At 47.1% G+C, this 23,515-nt stretch overlaps 5 protein-coding genes across 6 annotated transcripts; 1 reads left to right on the top strand and 4 right to left on the bottom strand.

Annotated features, from left to right (window-relative positions):
• Positions 1 to 157: 157 nt before the first annotated feature.
• Positions 158 to 2,587, top strand: LOC118506910. The gene has a single exon (XM_036044704.1). The coding sequence runs from the start codon at positions 609 to 611 to the stop codon at positions 2,295 to 2,297; it is 1,689 nt and encodes a 562-aa protein (XP_035900597.1). The 5' UTR covers positions 158 to 608; the 3' UTR covers positions 2,298 to 2,587.
• A 2,129-nt stretch (positions 2,588 to 4,716) lies between these two features.
• On the bottom strand, positions 4,717 to 15,063 carry LOC118506893 (DNA topoisomerase 1). Of its 2 annotated transcripts, XM_036044671.1 has the most exons (8): positions 14,899 to 15,063; positions 12,114 to 12,385; positions 10,767 to 12,042; positions 10,504 to 10,604; positions 8,575 to 9,704; positions 8,234 to 8,484; positions 7,979 to 8,160; positions 4,717 to 7,629 (listed from the first exon to the last, which is right to left on the bottom strand). In XM_036044671.1, exons 1-8 carry the CDS (start codon positions 14,929 to 14,931, stop codon positions 7,527 to 7,529), a joined length of 3,348 nt encoding a protein of 1,115 aa, XP_035900564.1. In that variant the 5' UTR covers positions 14,932 to 15,063; the 3' UTR covers positions 4,717 to 7,526. The 2 variants fall into 2 exon arrangements, with proteins under 2 accessions (XP_035900564.1, XP_035900565.1); XM_036044672.1 differs by lacking the exons at positions 10,504 to 10,604; positions 10,767 to 12,042; positions 12,114 to 12,385; positions 14,899 to 15,063 and adding an exon at positions 9,817 to 10,103.
• Positions 15,064 to 15,267: 204 nt separating this feature from the next.
• On the bottom strand, positions 15,268 to 16,497 carry LOC118506955 (low molecular weight phosphotyrosine protein phosphatase 1-like). The gene is made up of 2 exons (XM_036044774.1): positions 16,386 to 16,497; positions 15,268 to 15,802 (listed from the first exon to the last, which is right to left on the bottom strand). Exons 1-2 carry the CDS (start codon positions 16,420 to 16,422, stop codon positions 15,354 to 15,356), a joined length of 486 nt encoding a protein of 161 aa, XP_035900667.1. The 5' UTR covers positions 16,423 to 16,497; the 3' UTR covers positions 15,268 to 15,353.
• Positions 16,498 to 16,640: 143 nt separating this feature from the next.
• Positions 16,641 to 23,509, bottom strand: LOC118506899 (RUN domain-containing protein 1). The gene is made up of 4 exons (XM_036044679.1): positions 21,741 to 23,509; positions 17,520 to 20,963; positions 17,347 to 17,444; positions 16,641 to 17,267 (listed from the first exon to the last, which is right to left on the bottom strand). Exons 2-4 carry the CDS (start codon positions 19,455 to 19,457, stop codon positions 17,063 to 17,065), a joined length of 2,241 nt encoding a protein of 746 aa, XP_035900572.1. The 5' UTR covers positions 19,458 to 20,963; positions 21,741 to 23,509; the 3' UTR covers positions 16,641 to 17,062.
• Positions 20,807 to 23,050, bottom strand: LOC118502384 (zinc finger protein 479-like). Its single transcript, XM_036034606.1, has 2 exons — positions 21,741 to 23,050; positions 20,807 to 20,963 (listed from the first exon to the last, which is right to left on the bottom strand). Exons 1-2 carry the CDS (start codon positions 23,048 to 23,050, stop codon positions 20,807 to 20,809), a joined length of 1,467 nt encoding a protein of 488 aa, XP_035890499.1.
• Positions 23,510 to 23,515: the final 6 nt, after the last annotated feature.

A 23,515-nucleotide genomic window follows, 5' to 3' on the forward strand; every position in this document is an offset into this window, starting at 1 on the left:
ATGCGTTCCAAACATTACCACTCTGTGGTGTGGAAGGATATGCTTGATCAGTTCCGAATTCGGAGAGACACGGAACACACGTACACACACACAAAGAAACCCACAACTGGAGTACGTCAAAGGTGTCAAACACCGTGGCAAGAGAGAGAGAGAGAGGGCAATTTTGTACACAAAGGTTCAAAGCCCTTCTTTACATCATAAACTGCTTTAGTATGTTTAGCAGTAGCTAATATTCGAATTCTAAGTTTAACGCACGCGTCCAAGTCAACTTTGGGTCCAAGTCGACCTCAAGACGACGACAAAATCAACCGTATTGTGAGCTTTCCTTCGGTCTGTTTTTTCGCTCTCACTGCTAACAGTGAGTTGGGTTGATTATTTAACCACCAACTCCCGGGTTCCATTTTTTTTTTTCCTGTCCCAGCCACCACACCGACACCCACGATTGGTAGGACAGTTTTAGGCAACAGTTATAAAATTCACCTACCCCGGTACGATCTGGAGTCAGTAGGAAAATGGCCTTCGTGTGCTGAAGGTTCCGGAGTAGTGCTATCGAACGAACCAAGCTTCAGAGGTGACTTCAACGTTAGTTCAATCCCCATCACATCACGATGGCTTCGCGGGCAATAGTGTGTCTACTGTTCTGTGCCGGAGTGTTAGGCAGTGTCCAGTGTTACGAACATCTGTCCCGGAATGGCAACGAGCTGCTGTTTAATCCCGAGTTTGAGTACGAGAGTGACTTTCGGCACGATCTCGAGCCTGATCTTCTGCCGCCGCACGACGAACGATCATACTTTTATCACGAAGAACCTGACGTGTTCCACCACCACACGGACTACGGTCTAGCGAACCTGCGGCCAATATCACCAACCCCGGCCTTTACGCTGGATCCTTCCTATATCTCACCGGCCGATATTGTGCCAGCGCGAGCCAAACGTGCCAATCAGATGAAGAGAAAGCCGTCGGCGAAGCAACGGAAACGGGAGCAGAAGGAGTTTCTGCCCGAGGAGCAAGACGATGACGATGAGGAAGCGCGCGATGATAAGGACGGTTCCGCCGAAAGCACCGACGTGGACGATTACGCCGAACGGTACGAGCAGTTCATCGCCAAGCATTTTGAGGATTTGGACAGCAAGCGCAAAAAATCGGCCCCGCAGCGTAAGGCACCGAAGAAGCAGGACGACGAGGACGATGCGGACGAGGACGAGGACGGTGACTACAAGTTCGATCGGTTCGACTACTCCTCGTCGGAGGATTACGAGCGCATAAAGGCGGAATCCGAGGAGCAAAGTAGACGGCTGGCGAAAGATCCGGGAAACTGCCGGACGTACGAGAAGGACGGTATGGTGTGCAGCGTGTGTCACGATCCGGCCAGTGACAGTGCGTCGGAGAGCTGTGCGTACGCGACCGAACCGCACCACCGGAAGTACGCGTACGTGAAGGAGCGCAACTACGACAGCAAGAAGGACGACCCGAACCAAAGGGCCAAGGCGATGAGGACCGAGAACGATGAGGACGACGACGACGAGGACGGCGGCGTGGAGACAGCAGACCGGGAACACACCAGTGCAGAAACGCGTCCCGAACGGCAGACGCAGGACATCGGGGCCAGCTTTCCGAATCCAACACCCGTTCCAAAGCGCGTTCCAACTCGTCCGCTGCGTAAGCCGACGCTCCGCTCGAAGCCTCACCAATCGGCCACGAACGGCGGCGGCTATCGATACCAGCCGACCGATCTTCGGTCGAACCGTGCCAACATGAAGCTAACCGTGGGACCGACGGACGGTGAAAATCTTCCCGCACCCGGCCAGAACGAAGACATTTACGTGATGGATTACGCCGACCAGGACGAGGTGGCGAAGGTGCTGGCCGAATTCAAAGCCCGCGATTGGTCCAACTGCCGCAAAGGTAAGCGGATGGATGACGGTGAGCTGACCTGCTACCAGTGCACCGATGCGGCCGGCGTTAACCACGAAGAGTGCATGTACGTTTCAGAGTCCCGCCAGGTCGCGTCCGAACCGGTGCGGCCTCCCCCCTCCATGGTCGGCGAAAAGATGCGCAAGCGGAAGAAGGTTGTGCCCCTAACGCGCAAGGACCTGGCAGCGATCGAACCGGTGCCGGCCAGTGCCGCGAACGGTGTACCGCCGAAGGAGAAACAAACCGTCAAGCGAACGGTTTCGTTTCGCAGCTTCGTCACTGGGTCGGGGCGATCGAAGGAAATACCGCTGGCTGGTGCCGGATCGGACGGCGGTGAACGAGTGATTCACTACGAGCATCACATTTCCCATGAAGTCCCGTAAGGCAAGGCACACACACACACCGACCGCGGGGGGAGGATATGGGCAACATATTGGCAAATAAAGGTAGCAAGTAATGGCACCGTTTTAAGCAGCAGCCAGTTAAGTGTTAGAAATCCAAAATTGTTTAATTGTAAAGTATGTAGTGTCGCGATTGTCATACCATAATCGCGTTCAATTGCTCGTAACGAAATTGAATAAATCTGTATGAAACCCTTGAACGACCATCTATTGATTCGGAAGCGGAAAAGACGTGAGGTCCTGCCATCAAAAGGCAGTACGAGCTAGTTATGAGCGCCTTCTTGATATTGCTATTGAGTGCTAGAACGCCTTTGATTTCTCTCTATGAGGGTGTATTTGGATCCAAGGCACAGAAGAGCTTTGAGCTGTTTGATATCTCTAAAGTCTCTTAAATTATTGGACATTGGGGAGGATGCCGAGCGTTAAGCTAATCTTCCGTCACCAGTGTCCTTCTGTTCAGACAAATTGGCATCACTACACTTCCCGTGTTCCAATCCTCTTTCTTGTCGGAGGAACCCCATAAGATGACAGGACAGCAAAGACAGCCAATCGTGACAAGCTAACACCTTGCATGACAAACAGACGATTGTTATCTCTTATCTCTTAACTAAGCCATATGACCTACCCTTCCAAGGACTTTTGTTTTCCCGTGTACTAAAGATCGAAACTTTGGAAGAGCATGGCGTAGTTTATGGAGAGCCATTAGGACAGTACCGCGGTTGCTCATGGACTGACTGTAGAGACTTGAGCACAGGAGGAACCAATCCTGTTCCGAACCTGTCCTCCTCTGCAGACTTGCGCTAATTATCCAAATCCTCAAAACGTGGTCAAACCGAACTATGGAGCAACCAATCAATAGTACAAAGTTACGTGCGGCAAGCTGGTACGACGGTTAGGAGCTACAAGAGTTGATGTGTAGTGTTGAGAGTAGCTAAGCTGCTATCGACATCGTACCTGTTCTCCTGTTTATTGATCCACGTCTGATGTGCAGGCTGTGACATCAGAGGACGGACGCGAGACCCGTAGTAGCTCATAGGTTTCAACGCCATAACTCCATCTCGCATAAGGCCTAAAAGAACTTTACGGGCTGGGTCGTCCGGTGTCATTCTTATGACTTGGCCAACCCATCGAAGCCTGACGACTGTAATTCACTGCAGGGTGATGAACTCGTCACTGTAACAGCTCCTCTATTGTCCTTCCACACATACGGGGAAAAAAAATCTTTTAAGCTATTTCCTCTCGAACGCGGCCAAGCGGGTTTCACAGCTCAAACACGTCGTCACCAAGGGCAACCAGCTGATAGGCTTGCTTAAGCAATTTGCTCGCGACTTCAGGGACCCGATCTCCATCAAGAGGCCCTACTGTTCCTTGGTTCGATCGGTGCTGGAGTATGCCTCCATTGTATGGTGGCCATCTGCTGCTCGGCCCCTAGCCCGTTTGGAATCCGTCCAGCGCAAATTCACCCAGTTTGCTTTGTGCTTCTAGAGGGTTCAAGTGCTTTTGGGCATCGACTCGCTGAACCTGCGTAACTGCAACGCCCAGAGACTATTTGCTGTGGGACTTTTGGACTACCGTATCGACGCCCCAATACTACACTCTGGGCTCAACTTGTAGGTCCCAACCAGGCCGCTTCGCCCAAGGACGGCTGCTTGACGTAGAGGATCGCCGAACCCATTTTTGGCACCTTTGTTCCCTTTCTCCGTATGTGCCGTGAATGTAATTGTTTCAGTAATCGTCACCAACCGGACATGTCACGCGCTGCGCTTTTAAATTGTATTCGATCCGTCCGTCCTTGTGACTGTTAAGTGTCTTAGCAATCGGGCTTCAGGGGGCCTTGCGTGGCCCGTTGAATTATAATGACAATAAACAATTAACCAGCTTTGAACAGACTCTCAGATGTCTCAGACTGGTACAGTTCCGACCGGAGTTTTGTGTGTTGATTCACTCACTTCTCGATAAATATTTTACCTAGAAATCCTGTTTCTATTCGGTCTAGTCGAATGGTCGGGACCTCAGGCCAGAGGACGTACGAATCTTATCTTCAAATTTAGGGTCACATTCTTTTCTCTGCAATTCCTTGGCTTTGCGGATGACATCGGAATCACCGGACGGACATCTGCGGCGAAGTGCCAGACTTACACATAGTTGGGGCACGTAATGAGGATACCGGACTCATGCCCAACCGAGGAAGTTGCTCGTATGCAAACAACTGCAATACAAACACTGAGACGAGTTTCCTGAAAAAGGGGTTTAGAAACCTGACCGTATGCTATCGACCTGCTCAAGCGGCCAAGACGACGAAGAAGTGTGGCACGTTAAGGGCATTAGAGCTTTCGATTTTGTAGCGCCAATGAAAGAGAAGACAAGCATACAGCGCCGTACAGTACAGGCTTTCTATAGGTTCATTTTTCACTTAAAGTTATTTATTTAAATCATGTATTATCTGCATCAAATCATCATTCATCAGCCATTTCGCACTTCTCTCTCCTCAATATGTTCCTAAGTAATTTTGTTTTGTTTGTTTGTTGGTTTGTGTGTGTGTTTTGTTGCTGCTGCTTACAAACACTATGTTCCGCCATTGTGTTTTTTTTTGTTTTACTGTTACAGTAGAGTAGTGTTCCGCTTTTCCGTCCTTGCCGCACGTGCATGGACAGCATCACGGCACGGCACTATAAGCCCTTGTTCATAACAATTCGTATCGTGTCTCACCAACCCAATACCATGCCGTCGTGTGTGTGTATGTCCTTTTCCTTAGCTTTCTATTTCGGCGGTACCCATAAAATGGTGTATGGTGGTTGGTTTTCCTTTTCTTTCCGCATCATCATCATGATCACTCAGTTCATGTATGTTTGTTCGCGTACCTGAATTGAATGTCTAGGTAATTGCATATTATTCATTCTACTACACTAAATCTATATATATTCTCGACTGAATCGTTTAAAAATCGAATATTGCAAACAAAAAAACTAATTTTCCCTTTTTTGTTTTTGCAGATGATCATCGGTATGGTATGGATATGACGACGATGGGTTGGACTTTTGTGGAGAGGCCAATTCATGAAGATCGCAGCGCCTCGTGTAGTGGGCCCTTATCACCTTTCGTTTTTCTGTTGTATCTGTTTTGTTTAGCGAAACGTTACGTCTCACACGTTACCTACAAAGCTAACGCTTCTTGCCAATCGGCCATCCTCTGTTTGGGGGGACGGGGATGGATTATGTTGATGTTGTTTAGTGTATATCCGACCCAACATTTCGGAAATGGTTCCAATGCACACAATTAGCTAACAGAAAAAAAGAAAAGAAAACAACGAAAACCCACACGGCCGTTGCTTATTTCTCGTGTGGTCTTCGACGTTAGCAGGCAGTCGGCAACGTGTGTTCCGCTTTTTTTTTTCGTTTTACTTTAAAATTAATGTCACTTCCCTCCCTCGACAACTACGACAAGCTGATGCTGTACCTTCTTTTTTCCCGCCGAATCATCCCCCCATTACTGTAGTTTTTTTTTGCTTGAGTTTTAATATATATATTTTCTTGTTTGAGTCATCTTTATCCCTATCAAAGTACTTTACATTGATTTCGCTTACGCCCGAAGTGCACTCCTGTAGTAACGTCGGTGTTACACAACAAAACTATAATAAAAAAAAACACAGGGCCTCTACGCCTACAAATAATACGGCTTAACATAAAATGATTGTGCAGAGGTTTGCAAACCCCCATCAGTGGCTATCGGGGGCCAATGATAGGCGTGTTTCTGCGTGGAAGAGAATGCGTGCATACAGCAGACGAAAAAACGTATTGCATTTCAAGTATTAATAGAGAGAGAGGGAGAGAGAGATAACGGTGAGCTATTATAGTCTCTCTCTAGGAAAATAAAGAAGGAAACACACTTGGTTGCAGAATAAACGCTAACTAAACACTCACCCATACATACCACCTTTCTTTTCACACCGGTGGCCGCTTATCTCTGCCGCCGATCTCGATTGTACGATTTTTATGTTAATTTATCTAATTGTTTATGTTCGTTTTTTCTTCTCTCTTTTTACTAAAATCAAAAACCAAACTCTACCACGCACACGCACACCTCCACAATACGACCGTCTCGGACCGTTCTCTGTCCGCGCTGACACGCGCAATACACACACTAAAACGATTTGATGAATTACACGTTTTGCCTAACACGTTCGCCCCGTTTGCTGAAAGATAGTCGATTTGCGGTGTGTTTGATTGATGGGAATTTTACTAAAATAAATTAAACGTTTCGTTCGTAGTAGCCCGTTCTTGCTTTCCCCTGCGTCTTCTCCCTCCCTCCTATCGACCCTTCCTCGCGGATCTCTCTCTCTCTCCCTTCACCTACACTCCTAGCATTTCACTCTTATCAATGTATCTTTTTACACGTGCTTTTTTGTTTGCTTGTTTGTATTCCAAAACGAGAAGCATTTGTCGCTAATGAACTGAACTTCACAGAAGGAAGAAGGAAAAAACAACGAAACGACACAACTAACCCTACAGCTATATCCCCCGCGGTCCTGCTTCGCTAGTGAAGGTTTGTTCTAGGTTTAAAGATCGTATGCAACGATTTTTTGCACAAAAAATAGGAAATTACTAGCGCCCGCTCGTATCACGTTTTGAATGACCAAACCATGGGGGGTTTCATGAATGTTTTACGCTAGCAAATGTTGTGTGTGTGTTTGTGTGTATTTATAGTAATGGTTGTTGTTGTCGTCGTCTTGCATTCTGCTGTGCACTACTGAAATGATATATCTTAAAATAAAAGATAACCAACCAACATTTCCACGTCACGCACAACGTTACCTCTGTCCGCATCGCGTTGCGACGCGTTCAAATCTTAGCAAATAAAAAATATATATATCTATGAATTGATGTAATTGCATCAAGAGGCTTGCAACCATTTTTCGGCGCGATCTTCCGAGTGAGGAAACGTTTAAAAAAACACGAACCTCGCATTTCCTGCCCTCCTTCCTGTAAGGGGTTTCTCCCCTCCTTCTCCACTGGAAGTATAGTTTGCTTCGCCGATCGATTTTTTATGGGCTATGTTTCACGGTCTACCAACCCACAACAGAGCAGAGCAGAAGGGAGGGGGATACTTTACTTTACGGACGTTGAGAATACAACTCAACGCGGGCCCACGGGACAGACAGACAGACACTAGCCGACGACGACGGCAACAGCATTGTTGAACCAAACTGTCACTTTAAAACACGTAGTTCTCGTCAGCCATATCGATTGCCCACCGGAACTTGTCACGCTGCGTTTTGTTGAAAATCTTCTCTATTGGAACGCCGAATTTCTTGCACCTAAAAGAGTGGTTCGAGGCGAAAGAGAAAAAATATTAAAAAAAATCAATACAAATGTAAATTACAGAATATTCCGTAGGTTTTTTTTCCTAGCTGTATGAATCCGTGTAACAACAGTTTTTTTATGATTTCTCAAGCATATTAGAGATAAAACAAATATATGAAGAGAAAGGAAGGATAAAAATTATGTTCCAATAAGACGGGCATGAATATTTGTTTTCAATTTATGCACTTCTTTTTTACACAGCTATTACTTTTTTTACGATATACGAAACGATATACGATATACGAAAAATCGCCAAAAAAAAACTATTGTATACCATCTCTGTATGGAAAATTCCCTACTTACCAAGCGACGGAAATGCGAGGATCCAAATAGTTCAGCTTGGACGTGCCAAGAGCAATTGTCTTGTTTTCATCCCTGTCCGTTTCCTGTAGTTCCAGCTTTTTCAGCTGATCCTTGAGTCTTTCCAGCTGCTTGTTTTTCTTCTCGAACGCACTTGGATCACGAACGTTGCTCTTTTTGAGATCCTTAAAAAACCCAAAAAATGTTAAAATAACACATTCTCCTTTTACCGTCCCCTCCCTCACATCCGACAGCTACCTTCAATTCCTTTTGACACTGGTCAATCTGCTCGCGCTTCACACGAATCTTTTCCTTAAGATTGCCCATGCTTTTCTCGTGCGTTTTCGGCACCGCCCGTTGATGGTTACACAGGATAGCGACTGCCCGGTTAGCGCGGTTGTAAGCGAGCAGCTTCTCCGGGACCGAAGCATCTGGGTCCGTCAGTTCTTCCAACTGTTTCTGTAGCGTGTACGAAGCGTTAAACGTACGGAATACCTTGGCAGTAAGCCCTACAAGAAGCGGAAGACCAAGCAAGGACAAAGATTAGACTATTTGCAACGAAAAACTCAGCACCGGTTTTCGCCAGAAAGTGCACATACCATCCATCAATCCCTTCAAATATTCGTTCACCACTGAGGTGTTTAACCGGTCGAAAAGGTCGTCGCCGGGCTTTTTGTTCTCCTTGAACAGCTCCAAATTCTTAAACACGCGCTTCTCCACCTCCACCTCGTTGTAGTACCGGATGGAATCTTTACCGAGAAAGTCAAACACAACCACATTCTCCTTCCCGTTCAGTTCCTTGTGCAGCGCAATGTGTTCGTAGCGCAGCGAACAGCAACCGACCGTATCCGCCTGATCGTCGTCCTTTTCATTGCCCGCTCTCAGGGCAAGCTTATCGATAAAGTACATCGCTACGGCACGCTGGCGGATGCGCATCTCCTTGCTCTTCCACTCGTCGCGGTACGTTTCGCGAATGCGGTCAATGTGCTTCAGCAGCCGGCGGGCGGTCTCGTACTTCTGCCAATCCTTTTCGCCCTTTAGCTTGGAGCTTGGATTCAACATGATGTACTTCACCTGTCCCTGCACATTCTCGGTCCAGGAGGCCAACCACGACACGGCGTTATCGTGGCGCACCTCCTTCCATCGGTGGCCTGCCGGTGGGGACGGTATTTTGCTATCCTTCGAGCAGTTGATGATGACATCCTCGGGCATGACGCGCCTCTTCACCAGTCCCATCTTCGGATGTTCACCTCGGCCTCGGAACAGACCGGGCGGTTCAATTTTAAAGTTTCCTATCTTTTCCTTATGCCCGTCGATTACACAAATGCCGTACTCCTTCATTAGCTGTTCGTTGGCCGCCTTCAAAGCCGCTTTTTCTTCCTTCGTACGGTTCCGATTCTTTTCCGCTTGCTCGGCAAAGTAGGCAGCCATAGGACGGAAGTTGCACTTGCGTAGGTCCGTAATCCGTTCACGCTCGTGCTGTGTCATCGTTTTGCGCCAATCTTTGAAGAAATTGTCGTTGAACGCTGCCTTCGAGGTGTAATCGTGTTCCAGCATACGTGCATAAAATCCGGCCACCTCTTCCGCATCCTGGGAGAGCAACATTTCCTTGCCATCGTACTCGAACTTTACGTGCCGGGGCAGTGGTTCGTACGGTGGTGCAAATACCGGCCCTTTGTGTTCCAAATACTTCCACTTCACTCCATCGTCACGCTTTTCCTCTTCCCACCTGAAAGGGTCGGTTTGTTAACCGCCGGAAAAGAAAGACAAGAAACACCCACAAACGTTAACAAACGTCCACCCATTACGTCACACATTTGGATGAGAATTTGTGTGCACACCACTGATTTAATTTCTTCTGGCTATTAGCAACATTTGTACGCTTTTTCACCCGCTGCTGAGAGGCTGCACTGGTATGGGGAAAATGGACACAATTGCGGACAACAACTACACGTGAACAGTTCGTCGACGACGTTTGTGATGGTATTCTAACCGTACGGAGCCATATTCTGCATCCGTCACGATACAGCACGCAAGAAGAGTATACCGAACGGAAAGCAGACAACATTCACTGGTAGAAAAAGGGACAATTTTCATTCACACACTCTTTTTCTTCGATGGGAGCAGAACGGCATGTAAAATATCGTCTGACTGTCAAAATCGTCTCGCTTTTGACAGCTCGCGCTTTGAAAAGCGCCACCGAGCGCTATGGTGGTGGGTACGCGAACTAACGAAAAGGTTTACACACACCTTCCATACACGCACACACTAGCTGAATGCAACACGATACATTTCACTTTCCAAATTCACACTTCTTGCGCACTCTCCGCCAAGCTGAATCTACAAACAAACGCCGGTACCGCGTTGTGCCGGTCCTGTTTGTGTGTCCGTCCGTTCGTAGGGGCTCTAGTGTTTTCAAAACAAGCATTTCCATTTTCCACAATCCTCTACACAGCGCAACACCTCGTCGTTCTGCTACGGGGAAGAAATTTACCTTCCTCCTCAAGTGACACACACTCCAAACTTACCATTTCCACACCTCCTGTTCCTCCTCTTCCTTCTTTACTCGGCCAGCCTTCGTTGGACTTGATTGTGTTGCTCCTCCAGCAGTCTTGGCCTGCTTGGTGTTCTGACGTATCGTAGCAACAATTGGAAGAGAAACAATAACCATAAAACGTTAGTAATTTGCTTCCACGGCCACAACACGCAGCAACAGAAACATCTTCCACAAAAAGGGTTAGCTGGTGCGCGTATTGTACACAAAACAGGTACACGGGGGTAGGTCATTCACCTTCTTTGCATTCTGCGTTGCTGCGGGCGCCTCCTTCTTGATCTTGGTCTTTTTAATTTTCTTCTTGTTGTCGACATCCTCCTCCTCATCGTCGTCGTTTCCCCCATCATCGGATTCGTACGAACGCTTCTTGTTTTTCTTCTTGTCCTTTTTCTCCGTCTTTATCTTCTTCTTCTTGCCTCCATCCTCATATCCTTCGTCCACATCCTTCTTCTTACGCTTCGACAGTGGTATATCGTCTTCAGATTCATCCTCCCGACCGGATTGGTGCTCCTGCTTAACCTCGTACTGCTCCTGTTTGATCGCGGCCGCCACATCCGCCTGATACTGTTCGTGCTGTTGCTGCATTCCACCAAAGTATCCCTGCTGCTGCTGTTGGTACATATGCTGTTGCTGTTGTAGCTGTTGTTGATGTTGGTGTTGTTGCTGTTCGTGGTGGCCGTTTTCGTTGTTGAAGTCATTGTAACGGCTCTCGTCGTCACCCTCATCATCGTCATTTTCCTGATAATCTTCATCCTGGTTGGAAGTGTTGTGGTCCATCGTTTCGGCTTTAAGTGCGAACGGTGTCTCATCAGCCCGGAACTGAGACATCGAGTAATCGCATGAGCTGGCCTGCGAAATGTCCAACGGATCGTGCGGTGGCTTGCCGACCCCGACTCCTCCTCCTCCTCCCCCTGCCCGATTGTCCAGCTGTGTGCCAGTTTGCTGTTGCATGTGACCCTCGCCATTTAAAAACGCTTGCGGAACTGAGTCCGGTTCTTCCTTCACCTTTACCGCCTCGCTACCCTGCTGCGGCGCTCCTTCCTCCCGCTCTTTCTCCTCTCGGCGACGGTGGTCCTTGTGCTTGGAAGAGGACGACGAAGAGTGCTTGTCCTTATCTTTCCTCGAGCTGGAATGTTTGTTCTTGTCCTTATCTTTGTCACGGCTGGAGCTGCCGGTGCCACCGCTACTGCTGCTGCTCTTATGCTTATCCCGATCCTTGTCCTTGTTGGACGAGGAAGAGGAAGATGATTTGTGCTTGTCCTTGTCCTTATCGCTACTACGGCTGCTTTTGTCGCGCTCCTTATCCTTCCTGTCTCGATCGCTCCGATCCTTGCCATCCTCGCGCGATCGATGTTTGTCTTTGTCCCGTTCCTTATCCTTCGACCGGTCCTTATCACTTTTGGAGCTTTTGTGCGTCGAAGAGCTGCTGTGGTGGCTGCTGCTCTTTTCCTTATCCTTGTTGCTGCTACTGCTGGAACTATGTTTCTCCTTATCCGACGAACGCTCTTTGTCTCTAAAATGATTAACAAAAAAAAGAGTTAGGAAAAGTGCAAATATTTCACCCTTTTGTCCATCGCAACTCACTTTGACGAGCTGGTGGTTCCGCTCTTCGAAGAGGACGAGTGGCTGCTGCTGCTCTTGTGTTTGTCGCGACTCTTGTCCTTGTCCCGCTCGCGATCCTTATCGCGGTGCTTGTCCTTCTCGCGATTTTTGTCCCGATCCTTATCCCGATGCTTATCCTTGCTCGAGCTTTTGTGACTTTTATGCCGATCGCCGTTTTCACCACCACTTCCCGAATGACCGTTGCTCACCCCGTTTGGCCGGTCGATCATTCCATTCATCACCTTGGAGGAATCCTGTAAGTAAGGAGTGGGGTAGAAGGGACAGGGAGAAAATCGGTAAAAAATCGTAGTTTGCATTGTTCGTCCATTTAATAATAGTACATTGGGTAACAGAAGCAACCTACAACCAGTTTCCACCAAATATTTTCACTTCACACACAATATACAATAAGACACATAAAATACCATATCCGGAAGTATTCCGGAGCGAATTCACAATCGATAAGAGATTATCAAGTGTGCAATACAGGCAATCACAGTGAATGATTTTATCATTGTGTCCGTGTCACGGCATTGTAAAATCCACCTTCGCACGCACTTATAGAACGCGTATACAGTTGATGGCGTTCACAAATTCACAAACACTCAAACCAATTTCATGCTTGTAGCATTATCATACGCATCACCCCTTCTGCTTTTTGCGTCGTTTCATTAACACGTGCGCTACCACCAGAACGTGGAAACCATCCATGTGGTCGCATGCTATGCCGACGTTTACCTATGCTCTATTATCGTATATTTTGGTAATGCCGCACATTAACCAACAGCTGATCTCCCAAAACTTCCCCTTGATCGAACGACAAAAGTAACTGCTGACCAATGCGTATAGGGATACATAGATAGAGAAAAGAGGCCAACCGTTTACATTAGGCAAGGAAAAACCTTATGCTGCTTGCATACCCGAAAGAGACAACCGACCATTAAAAGAAGGTAAGAGAACAGTTTCAATAAAGCAACGTGTTGGGAGAATAAAAAGCGGCTGTTTTTTTTAAGATGCCACCGGAAGAAATCTTCCGGTGTCAAGTTAAATACAAGGAATAAATAATTGAAAATGGTGAACAAGTTTTTATCTTATAAAAATACTTGTATTCATGTGATCAATTATTAACTGTTCCATGTATCGCGATCGAATCGCATTCGCATGATTTCGAGCGTGTGTTCCGGCCACGTTTTATAATATTTCTAGTTTCTGACCAATGCCCAATCATCCACAACACACATCCAGCACCGAATTTCCTTTCTGTTGTGCATTTATTCCATCCATTCACCTTGATTGAACGCGGTTGCTGGTGCTATGTGCTGAATTTCATGCCTCCACCGCGCACCACGCGACCCGGACACCCGCGTGTTAATTCACGCGCTTGCCGTTGCAAATACTTCCTCTTCCATTCACGGCACCACACTTTCGAGAAAGCATTCGCGGCGGCTGATAGTAAAATGCACAGCCGATCGGCCTACCGTCCGACACACAGACTTCGTTCGCGCAAACAAGTTTCGTGAAAATAAAAGCCAGCCCACCACCGACTCTGAGACTCTGACTGACTGAGTGTCTGACTGTAGTACGGTGTGTCTTCTGTGTCGAAAGAAGAACACGATGTCGGTGCATTGAGCGTTTTAAAATACATTTCACTGCTCTGTCTCTCTGTCTCTTATGATAGCGAAAATGTAGGCAGTAAGTACTAGTCACGGGCACTACACTACTCAGCACACAGCCCCGAGGCCAAAGGCAACGAAGCAATGCGTCACATGAGAAGTGAGCGAAAAATGGATAAAAAAATATTTTTTTCATTCTTAGTGGTAATTTCATAAAATATTTCTTCTTAACAAATCTTGTCGGGCCCATGACCTTTTCGGTCATACCGAACACTTCGCTGACGGACGGCACAACACCACATCATATCATGATGCAAAAGGTGCGACCCGCACACCAGAGCACATACACACAAGGCGCAAGGGAGGCGAAAATTTTCTAAGTCCCAAAAAATGTTGGGACTTAGACGAAAAATTTCGAAAAAATCAACCCACGCCAGAATGGTAGCATTTTCGCTGAAACGCGTTTTGCACCAACTCCCAGCCCGGTACGACGCACCAAATCGGAGATATTCGATTTTCAACTTTCCTTTACCGCAGACAGCGACGTGGGACTTAGTCTCCGGACGCCATTTTTCTCGCTTGCTTCGCTAACATCAGCGAACACAGAGCTGCTGCTACCACACCGCACAGTAGAGGACTTGGAAGAAAAAACGAACGACGACAGCGCACACATTGCGCGTTCGCCCGTTCGACAATCTTTGGGTGCGAAAATACATCCCATGTACTGGCTGCATGTTGTAAAATAAGTGGTTTTTACATTCACTTTCTGTTTTAGCTTACAAAAAGCCCCGATTATGATCCCTAACGGGAAGGACTTTAAAAGTGGAGGCCATCAGTGTGACAGACAGACAGATAGTCACACACGGAGGCCGTTCTTTGTTACATGAATGAATGTTTTATCTTCACTCCACCTAATCAAGATCCTTACAGCCAAGGATTAGGTATCTATTGCGACGAACCAGAAAACGATTCGTACGGTGCAAATTGCCAACGGAACCGTGTGGCACATTAATGGGGAAAACTTCGAGAATGATTGCAACTCCGTCGTCGTCGTCGCCGCACACACCAGGTCAGGTGTGAAAATGGTCGGTTCGGTACAGTTCGCGATTTTCGGACCACATTCACCCAGCACACTAATCAACACGGTTACTTACCGCTGGTGGAGGAATGGCCGCATCGACACTCATGTTGGCACCTTTTCCACAGCTCTTGGATTCCGAAAAGCAATGATTTTTTGGCGACGGAAAACTACGACGACGACGACGACAACGACGGCAACGGCGATCGTGATACGGAAGAAGAGCTTCACAGCAGACTACGGATTGTGCAGCAACACGGATTATCCCTGCGGCTCCGTTGACAGCTAGGTTTGTAAACAACGATAGGTTTACTTTGCCTGCTTGATTGGTTCACCTGCATCTGTCATGGGATTTCAAATTCCGTTTTTGTCTTTTTTTATTGAACCACTTTTTGCTTTTTTCACAACTGTTTTCACGTTTATATATAAAACAAAAGCATCGCACTTGGACTGCAAACAGGAATCGAATGGATTTATTTTACTGGTTTAATTGCAGTTAAACAAAACGCTTTTATCAACCTAAATACCGTTTCAGATTTCCCCCTTTTGAGCTTTGCCCAAAAAACCATCACAGCATCGTACGCACTGTACGTAACACTGCTCAAATCCTTCCGAGCCCTTATCATAGTAAGGGTCGCGTATGATAGCGCCCGGTTGTTGCGGATCGAAGTCGCCGAGCAGCAATATTTTTGCCTTACCACCTCCATTCGGTGCTCGTTCCTTCAAGTCGCTAATGTTCTCTCGGTCCATGCCGAAAATGTAATCGTAATGTTCGAAATCTGCCTTCTTAATCTGTCTCGCTTTGTTGCTGTACGGCAAATCATGGTTTTTCATCGTTGCCAAAGCCCGATGGTCGGGGCTCCGGCCCACGTGCCATGATCCGATGGCAGCACTGTCCACTTCCCACTGATCGGCAACACCGGCATTGTCGATTGTTTTGAGAAATACAGCCTCGGCGATCGGTGAACGACAGATGTTTCCTGAAAGAGATAAGAACGAGTAATGTTGGCTGCTATGTAATACAAGAAATATGCAAAAGTTCCAATCCTGAAAATTGTGTTACAATATGTAGCAATGTAACCAACATGAGTCACAGCCTGAGAGTATACTTCATTGCAGAGGCAGGGCTCTATCCATTTACACTTGCTCGTCAGGGCTAAGTCACTCAAATATTGAGACCGGCAACGTTGACCATATGATTACCGGGTCATAGGTTAACACCAACAATAACATTACTATTGCACACACTGAAGTGCAGCCGGTGGCTTATTGTACATCATTCTAGCACATTGCAATATGCAACAAATACTCCAAGTAGGGAGTCTTTATGGACAGGAACAGCCTTTGAAATAAACTGGCGGAGTTACCGGTGCCGGAGACACCCGCCACTTTACGTCGCATAGCAATGAAAACAGTACCTCACCATACCGATGCATCGATAGTTTCGCTATGGTGCTGCCATGAGCTAAACTCAACCTACGAAATGACTGTGAGCAACTTCACACACATCCTTCTTTGCGAATCCAATGGGAAAAGTTTTAAACTGTTTGTTTTAGCACTTACCGAGGCAAATAAACAGAGCCTTCCTCTTCTCGGTCATGCTGCTTGCGGTAGAGTAAATAGAATGTTTTGAAAATAATGTCCGTCTCGTTGAACTGTCAAACACAGGGTGGCTATTATCAAAAAAGGCCCAAATACCAATTCGGCACAATAAAAAAAAACAATAACGCAGTGCGAGGTTTTGAAAAACAACCGAAAGCGCGTTAATTTGCTTTGGGGTGTCCCGTGAACACTAAATGATCATTACACGCTGTCGGATATGCGTATTATGCACGAAACTCAATAAAGAGGTTAGGTTTATTTTGTTAAGGTCCGTTTTAATGATATTTTCTAACAACTTTCCTCCCCTTTCAGCCATCTTTTGCTGGATTGCTTCTATTCCGCACATGCCGAGCCGTGGACCCCGTTGCTATGGTTGGATAGGTATGTTACAATTTTCTCCGTTATACCGAAGATAAATTTCTTTATCGTTATACATAACAAGTGTTAAACGAACTTGATAGTGCAAATGTCTTCTGTTGAGGAGCGATTCAGTCCAATGGAACCGTCAACTTTATCGCGTTGGAAAGTAGGTAAAACAAACTCACTTATTTAGTAACCAAATAGCTGGTAGCGGCGTGCCCAACCCAGCAAGAACCCATTGCCACGTGACCCTGCTGTTGCTGGTGCTAATGGTATGACTACATAAAAACGTCTTTGATATTTTTGAACTGACGAATCGATAGGTCAACTGGAAGATCGAACCGGTACTGCGATAAACGGTCGAGCGTCTTTAAGCCATCACGAAAGCCAGTGTTGGCTACGTAGCTCCAGCTGGTGTAATGCGAGCTGACCAGCTCCTTGCACTGGAAAATAAGGTACAGCCATTGTGTTAACTTCTGGGCGCTATACGAAGGACGAAAAGAAACTCCCCGGTTAGTACATGCACACATATCATTTACGAACATAACGACTTGCGGCTTACTTTAGTCCAGCACATATGAATGCCTTAAACTGGGAATCGTAGCTCCGCTTGTAGGGACTGTGCAAAGCTACGATCGAACCTATAGCACTGAGAAGACTCTGTAACGAAAAACGATTTAGATGAGTGCTACACTTCAGGCGACGACTGTCCACGAAAAGCCACCCGCCTCGTACCTGTTTGTTCGATAACGGTCGACCGTCCACTATGTCCAGGTTGAAACTTTCTGATAGCTTTCTCGCCGGTGTCGAGTTGTAACGATCGCCATTTTTGATGTTGTAGTACACCAGCAGCAGCTCCCAGGCATGCATTGCGTCCTCACTATTGCTCTCGTACTGCTGAGCTTCCAGCTCGTCATCGTCCTCGTCATCTAGCTGGGAAAACAGATTGTCTTCCACTGTCGCATTTGCCGTGTGCTCCGCATGCGGCTGTTTCTTGGTCGGTGCAGTAGTTGTCGCCCCACCCGTACTCTTTCGCCGGACATCCGACCGATAAAAGCCGCCGTCGTTTGATCGTGCGCTCATGCTGGAATGATTGCTGCCGCCCGTCGATGCAGAGAAGCATCCCGATATGAATGGAACCAAGCTGTGGCTTGCGTTTTCGGAAATTCCCTGCAAACCATGCTGCATCAACCGTTGGATGGTTTTTGCCAAACGTTTGCGGACCAGCAGCGTAAGCTCGTAATTCTTCCTATTGCCGCCCCGACCAGGACGTCCGGCCGAATCGTCCTCGTCCTCCTCGTTATGGTCCGACTCCTTGGATGCTATTTCGTTCTGCAATGTTAGCACCAACGATGCTATCTCTTGCACGTCGTACTCCAGCCTGGCCCGAATGTCGCCCCAACAGTTTTGTCGCGTTCGAGCCATCATTTTCGATTGGTAGTTTGCCTCACTGGTCCGATGCTCGCTGCCACAGTTGAACTGAGACAACGCAAACATCTGCAGCAATGTTCCGGCCTTATCCATTAGACCGAAGGCTTTGCTGTTGAACGATTCCCGCTTTGCTGCGGCTGCCGTTTGGTTACCATTATTGCACCCAATGTTCGAGGAACAGTGACTGGATACGACAGGCTTCGAAAGCGAATGACGATCGGACCCGAGTTCCTTGGCCGAGGCCTCTGTACCATGCTGCCTGTGGGCTTGCTGTTGTTGCTGCTGCTGCTGCTGCTGTTGCTCCAGGAAACGCTTTTTAATTTCCGCCTTCTCGTTCGTCTGCAGGAACCCAATGAACCGTTCCAGGTCCTGGATCTGTGTCTTGAGCTGTGTCACCAACTGTTCCTTCATCTTGAGCGGGTTCACCAGCTCGTCGAGTGCACTGTCCACCTGCTGCCGAAGGTCTTCCGAGGTGAGCTGGGGCAGGTCAAGCTCGTTCAGGTTGAGGTTGATCTTTTTCTTGATCTCCTCGATAATCACCTTCTGCTTTTCGAGCAGTATCGTTTGCGGCAGAATGCCGGGCGTGCCGGATTCGTACGCGTACCGCTCCAGATCCATCAGCTGCGATTTCAGCTGCTCGATAAGCTCCTGTTGCTTTTCGCGCAGGTTTTCCACCGACTCGGGGCTTCGGTCGAGGTTGGCCACAATTTCGGGAATGTTTTGTTTTACCGGGTTTTGCTGTATCTCCGGTATGCCGAGAAATGCGAACTCTTCCAGATTTTTCAACAGCGTGTCCCTTTCCTGGGGAGGCGCCTCCACGATCTGCCGCAGTCGCAGCTGCACCTGGGCAAAGTGCGACGTGAGGGCAATCAGGTTCGACGATAGAATCTCATGCTCGTCCTCGAGAGACTTCAGCCGTTCACGCTCCACCGTTTCTCCTCCATCTGGTACGGTCCGTTCGTCGTCGTCGCCGTGGTGGTGGTGCTGGCGCTCGATGGTGGTACTTTCATCGGTGAGGGCCTGATTAGACTCAGAGCTAAAGGCAGAATCGAAATCAAACTCGTCTTCTGACGAATTCCGCGGCATGGACCGATCACCTTCCACAAACAAACCGAACTTCATGTCAACCTCCACGTTGCCATCGTCACACACTTCCTCATCCGTTTCCTTTCCGACGCATCTCTGCTCACCCTGGTCCTCAACCGCAACAGCCTCATCGATTCGTATGCCCACGGTGGACATGTTTAAATTGTTTCGCCCTTGTATTGCTCACAGCAGCGACCAACTAATTGCTCCGAGCGTAAAGGTCCTCTCAACGTTTAATCAAAAGCTGGTCCTCAATACACTGCAATCATTTCGTTTCGCTTTCGTCCTGATGACGAATGCTGCTGAAACTGTCGCTTCTGTGTGTGGGCGCACTAGAATGACGTATTTTGTGGGCAAGCTTTCAGCTGCATTGCATTCCTCACCATATGTAATCAATCAACCAAAATGTTTCACTTGCACGCACCACGAATCCGAAGACAGTTACTTCCTCTAACAGTTGCAGTTGTGCTGCATTCAGATTCAGTGCGTTACTCCCTTCCTAACACTGCACACTGGTGGGAATTGTATAATAACCAGTCACTTTTCTCACAATGCGTATTGACAATTTACCAAAGCTTTTCGATGCTTCGCAAGTGTTGGTACAATGCTTTTGCCATGTTTATATGCCTCCATCGGATCCATCAAAAGCCATGCGCATGCGCACCGTGGTGGTAACAGCGTGCACGAACCATTGAGTGTAGCACGTGTGAGCTGCCTTCCTGGAGGGATAGCAAGCTTAGTGGAAGAGCAATTTTTGAGCAGACTTGCTGTGGCCAAATGAAGCATTTTATTGTGGATCGTTTATACTTCCCTTCTATACATTTTCTGTGATTATTCTGTGTCCTAGCGTTCTACTCAATTATCCGTCATCTTTTGCATCGTTTAACTTGAAAATTTAAATAATATGGAGCAACTAGGGCCGACAAAGTGCAGGGGCTCGATTTGAATATTTTTATTCCATACAGAGCAGAAAGCGATAATCATCAAGGCCCAGCAAGAGGTTGAAATTATGCAAAAGTTAATCTTTGCTAAGTTCTCAACTATCTGCTGTGGCAGCAATCGGCAACCGGTTCGATTGTAATGTTGTTTATAGACTTTTCTTTGATCGAAGGAAGTATAATATTATTTTATTTGCGTTGGCCATTTGAAGCTGGTCAAGGTTTAATCTTCACCACATTTTGAAACTTATTCTTGAACATTAAAAAACGATCACGATATGGATGTAATTCAAATATAATATATGTAAAATTTCATTCTCATCTTCCAGCATGGGGATGTGTGCAGAGTGAAGACTTTTACCATTACACGATTTAAAAAATAAACGACGAGCGCTACGAATCCTTTGCGATGTGCACGAGCCCGCAAGGATGCGATAAATTACGAGATTTGTTTATCCTCTGTAAGCGATCCATGTGAGAAAAAATGTCGGTAGGATTTTCCCTATCATGATGGCTTGGTGACTGGTTACCTCGTTACTTAAATTACGTACCGATCACTTATCGACATCAACAAGAAGTGCTTTCTTGTGTGTGGTTTAAGGAATCACCATCTATGATGGGCGCTTTCTTACGATCTCCCAGCTTTTTCGATTTGTAAAGCTTAACGCCCTCGATCTCAATTTCATGCACACGTATTTTGTGCTGCGTCAGCATATAGTTGAATCTGCAAAGAGAAACAAAACGGGGCGTTAGTTTTTGTTTTTTTTTTCTACAATAAGAAGCTAAATCAATTGTATTGTGAGAGCGGTTTCCAAATTATGGCCCATTTCTGGCAAATTAGGGGCTAATTTTCTGGCAATAATACAATCAACAGCATATACGTATATTCTTGTGCATTAAAAATCTATTGTTAATTGGCTGATCATTACCAAAACTAAGGAAAACATAGGACGAATTGCACAAGGGTAATTAAAAGCGTTAGATCGGCCAGTTTCAATAGTATAAGGCAGTATCTCAATAGGCAAAGTATCAAAGCCATTGGCTAACGTCAGCGCCAGGTAAAAGTACAAATAACGATAGCGTGTTCATATTTCCAGAGAAGGACAGTTCACAATCCAGCTTTCAAGACTTTTTTCCTTTCCTTTTCCTTTTTTTCCTTAACTAGTGGCTCATGGTTTAGTAACATAATTGCAAACAAGCGAGCTATTGAAAGGTTTAATAAAAAAAAAGGCTATTGGAACTTCACCACGCATGACGGACGTTACAGAGTGAAATGAAAAGAGAGTTGAACCAACACACTATCCTGGCCACACTATTGGCCTGAGTTTACTGGCTTCCGTTGACTTTATTTTACCCGTAGCAGGATAGGCAGTCTAGCGTACGGGGAAGCAGTACGGCTGGTAGCCGTTGCGCGGTCCTGCCGTGTGAAGATTAGCATCGCTGCTGCCTCGACCACCGCACTTCCCTTGGCATTGGAGGCAGATCCTAACGTTCTACATACCTGTAGCCTTTGCCGCAATATTCACAATGGATCCGATCGCCTGTGTGCAACATCATGTGTTGCTTCAGCTTGTGCGGCACGGGGAACGCTTTGTCACAAATTTTGCAAACATGTTTCATCGGCTTCCCCTTGTGGGTGGTGCTCATGTGCCTTTCCAGTCCCTTCTTCCAGCTATACTGTACGCCACATATTTTGCAGGGAAACGATTTGCGTTCGTGCTTCGACTCCACATGCTCCGTCAGGCCTCGGCGCGTCTTAAACTTGTGGCCACAGACGGTGCACTGATGGTTACGCGCGTCGCTGTGCAGATTAAGGTGCGCTTTCAACCGATTAAGCGTCTTGTATGAATTTCCACAGATTTCGCAAATGTGCGTTGGTTCCTCCACGCGTTTGCCAGCATCGTTGTGCTCCTCCTTGTCCGAGGATGAAAAGTTTGCCGGCAGCTCTTGCGAGGAAAAATCATCCCCATAGTCAATCGCGTAATTTTCCGACAGAAGTTGCTTTTCAGATTCGCGCAGCTCTATCTCCTCGTCACATTCGTCCGCTGTGCTGCTGGCAGGCGGTTCTTCACCGTACGATTCAAACTCGTACTCGTTGGCGAAATGTTGCTCCTCGATGATCTCCGACTTCGTTGTGTCGATCACAATCTCTTCACATTCGGCTGGAAAATGTTCTCTATGAACGAATATGCTTTCTTTCTGGGTCGCGTTTACGCTGCTAGACTCTTGCTCTTTATCTCGTGGCGCAATACTTGCATCCTTCGGGGGCTCGTACGCAAGTCTCGTTTTTTCGTTGTTAAATATCGTTTTGAGGCTTTCCTGTGCATCGGAACATTTCTTCCAAAACGTTTGCATCGTTTTACCCAGATTTTTACAATGGCCACAGACACCAGTCGGCAGGGTGGTAAAGTCGGACAGATGTAGCTGATAGTGGAATATTTCGTCCAGATCAGACAGCAGATCGCGATCATCGTCAAGCTTGCAGGTTTGCTTCTGTCCGCACAGCCGGCAGTACACTAGATCCGGTGCCGTTGGTTTCAACGGGCCATGTCTTTTGAACACACATTCTACGTTGCGCGTAGGCAGAGCTCCCAGCGCAAGCTTCGGTACCCTATGGCGTCTATTGATGAGTTCCGGTTCAAAGTGTTCCTCGCAGATCAAAATTTTCTCGGGCAAGCTGTCCAAAGGGATCACGTCCGACCAGCCGGAGCTAGTCCACCAGTTTTCGAACTGGCGCGTGCGGGTGAACGGAAACACCACAAAGTCGGGAATTCGGGGTACACACTTGGGAAAAATGCAAATAATTTCCATGTTTGCCAGTATCAAGCTTTGTTGATGCGCGTTTTCCCCCGTTTGTGTTGTTATTGTGGATGATTTGACGTACGTTAGGCGGTGGTCTTTGCGGTTCTGGCAAAAATTGACAACGAATAGTTCTACAGTCAGCTCCCGGCATACGCGCTGATGCATTCGAGTTACGCTGTAACTTGAGATATGCGATTTTTTCCATTCGGTCGAGGTTGGCCACAATCCATTTTTTGAGCAATCTTATTCGCACACATTCTCCTGCTCCGGCACACTGGTTTGGTATGCCTGACATCCTTTTGTATCCGTTTTCCGCCCTTCCGCATCCTAGTTTTTCAACGCGTCTTGAAATTCATCAATTTCATGACAGTTTCCGAAACACGGCTCAGTGTTGGATCACAAGAAGGCAACGAATAGTGTCTATTTGATTACAAATTCGAGCGGCCAAGCTAAGTGAAATACAACAATTCAGAA

The sequence above is a fragment of the Anopheles stephensi genome, chromosome 2 (assembly GCF_013141755.1).
Source record: "Anopheles stephensi strain Indian chromosome 2, UCI_ANSTEP_V1.0, whole genome shotgun sequence".
NCBI lineage: Eukaryota > Metazoa > Arthropoda > Insecta > Diptera > Culicidae > Anopheles > Anopheles stephensi.

What these genes read in the sequence shown, in the direction of transcription:
- LOC118506899 (XM_036044679.1), bottom strand. Translation starts at nt 19,457, where the DNA reads ATGTCCACCGTGGGCATACGAATCGATGAGGCTGTTGCGGTTGAGGAC. An exon ending in GACCGTTATCGAACAAACAG is followed by an intron (nt 17,445 to 17,519) that starts GTACGAGGCGGG and finishes TTTTCGTTACAG; the next exon opens with AGTCTTCTCAGTGCTATAGG. An exon ending in TTCATATGTGCTGGACTAAA is followed by an intron (nt 17,268 to 17,346) that starts GTAAGCCGCAAG and finishes TCCTTCGTATAG; the next exon opens with CGCCCAGAAGTTAACACAAT.
- LOC118506955 (XM_036044774.1), bottom strand. Translation starts at nt 16,422, where the DNA reads ATGACCGAGAAGAGGAAGGCTCTGTTTATTTGCCTCG. An exon ending in GGCTCTGTTTATTTGCCTCG is followed by an intron (nt 15,803 to 16,385) that starts GTAAGTGCTAAA and finishes TATCTCTTTCAG; the next exon opens with GAAACATCTGTCGTTCACCG.
- LOC118506893 (XM_036044671.1), bottom strand. Translation starts at nt 14,931, where the DNA reads ATGAGTGTCGATGCGGCCATTCCTCCACCAGCG. An exon ending in GGAACCACCAGCTCGTCAAA is followed by an intron (nt 12,043 to 12,113) that starts GTGAGTTGCGAT and finishes TAATCATTTTAG; the next exon opens with AGACAAAGAGCGTTCGTCGG. An exon ending in CAACGCAGAATGCAAAGAAG is followed by an intron (nt 10,605 to 10,766) that starts GTGAATGACCTA and finishes ACGATACGTCAG; the next exon opens with AACACCAAGCAGGCCAAGAC.
- LOC118506910 (XM_036044704.1), top strand. Translation starts at nt 609, where the DNA reads ATGGCTTCGCGGGCAATAGTGTGTCTACTGTTCTGTGCCGGAGTGTTA.
- LOC118502384 (XM_036034606.1), bottom strand. Translation starts at nt 23,050, where the DNA reads ATGGAAATTATTTGCATTTTTCCCAAGTGTGTACCCCGAATTCCCGAC. An exon ending in TATTGCGGCAAAGGCTACAG is followed by an intron (nt 20,964 to 21,740) that starts GTATGTAGAACG and finishes TTCTCTTTGCAG; the next exon opens with ATTCAACTATATGCTGACGC.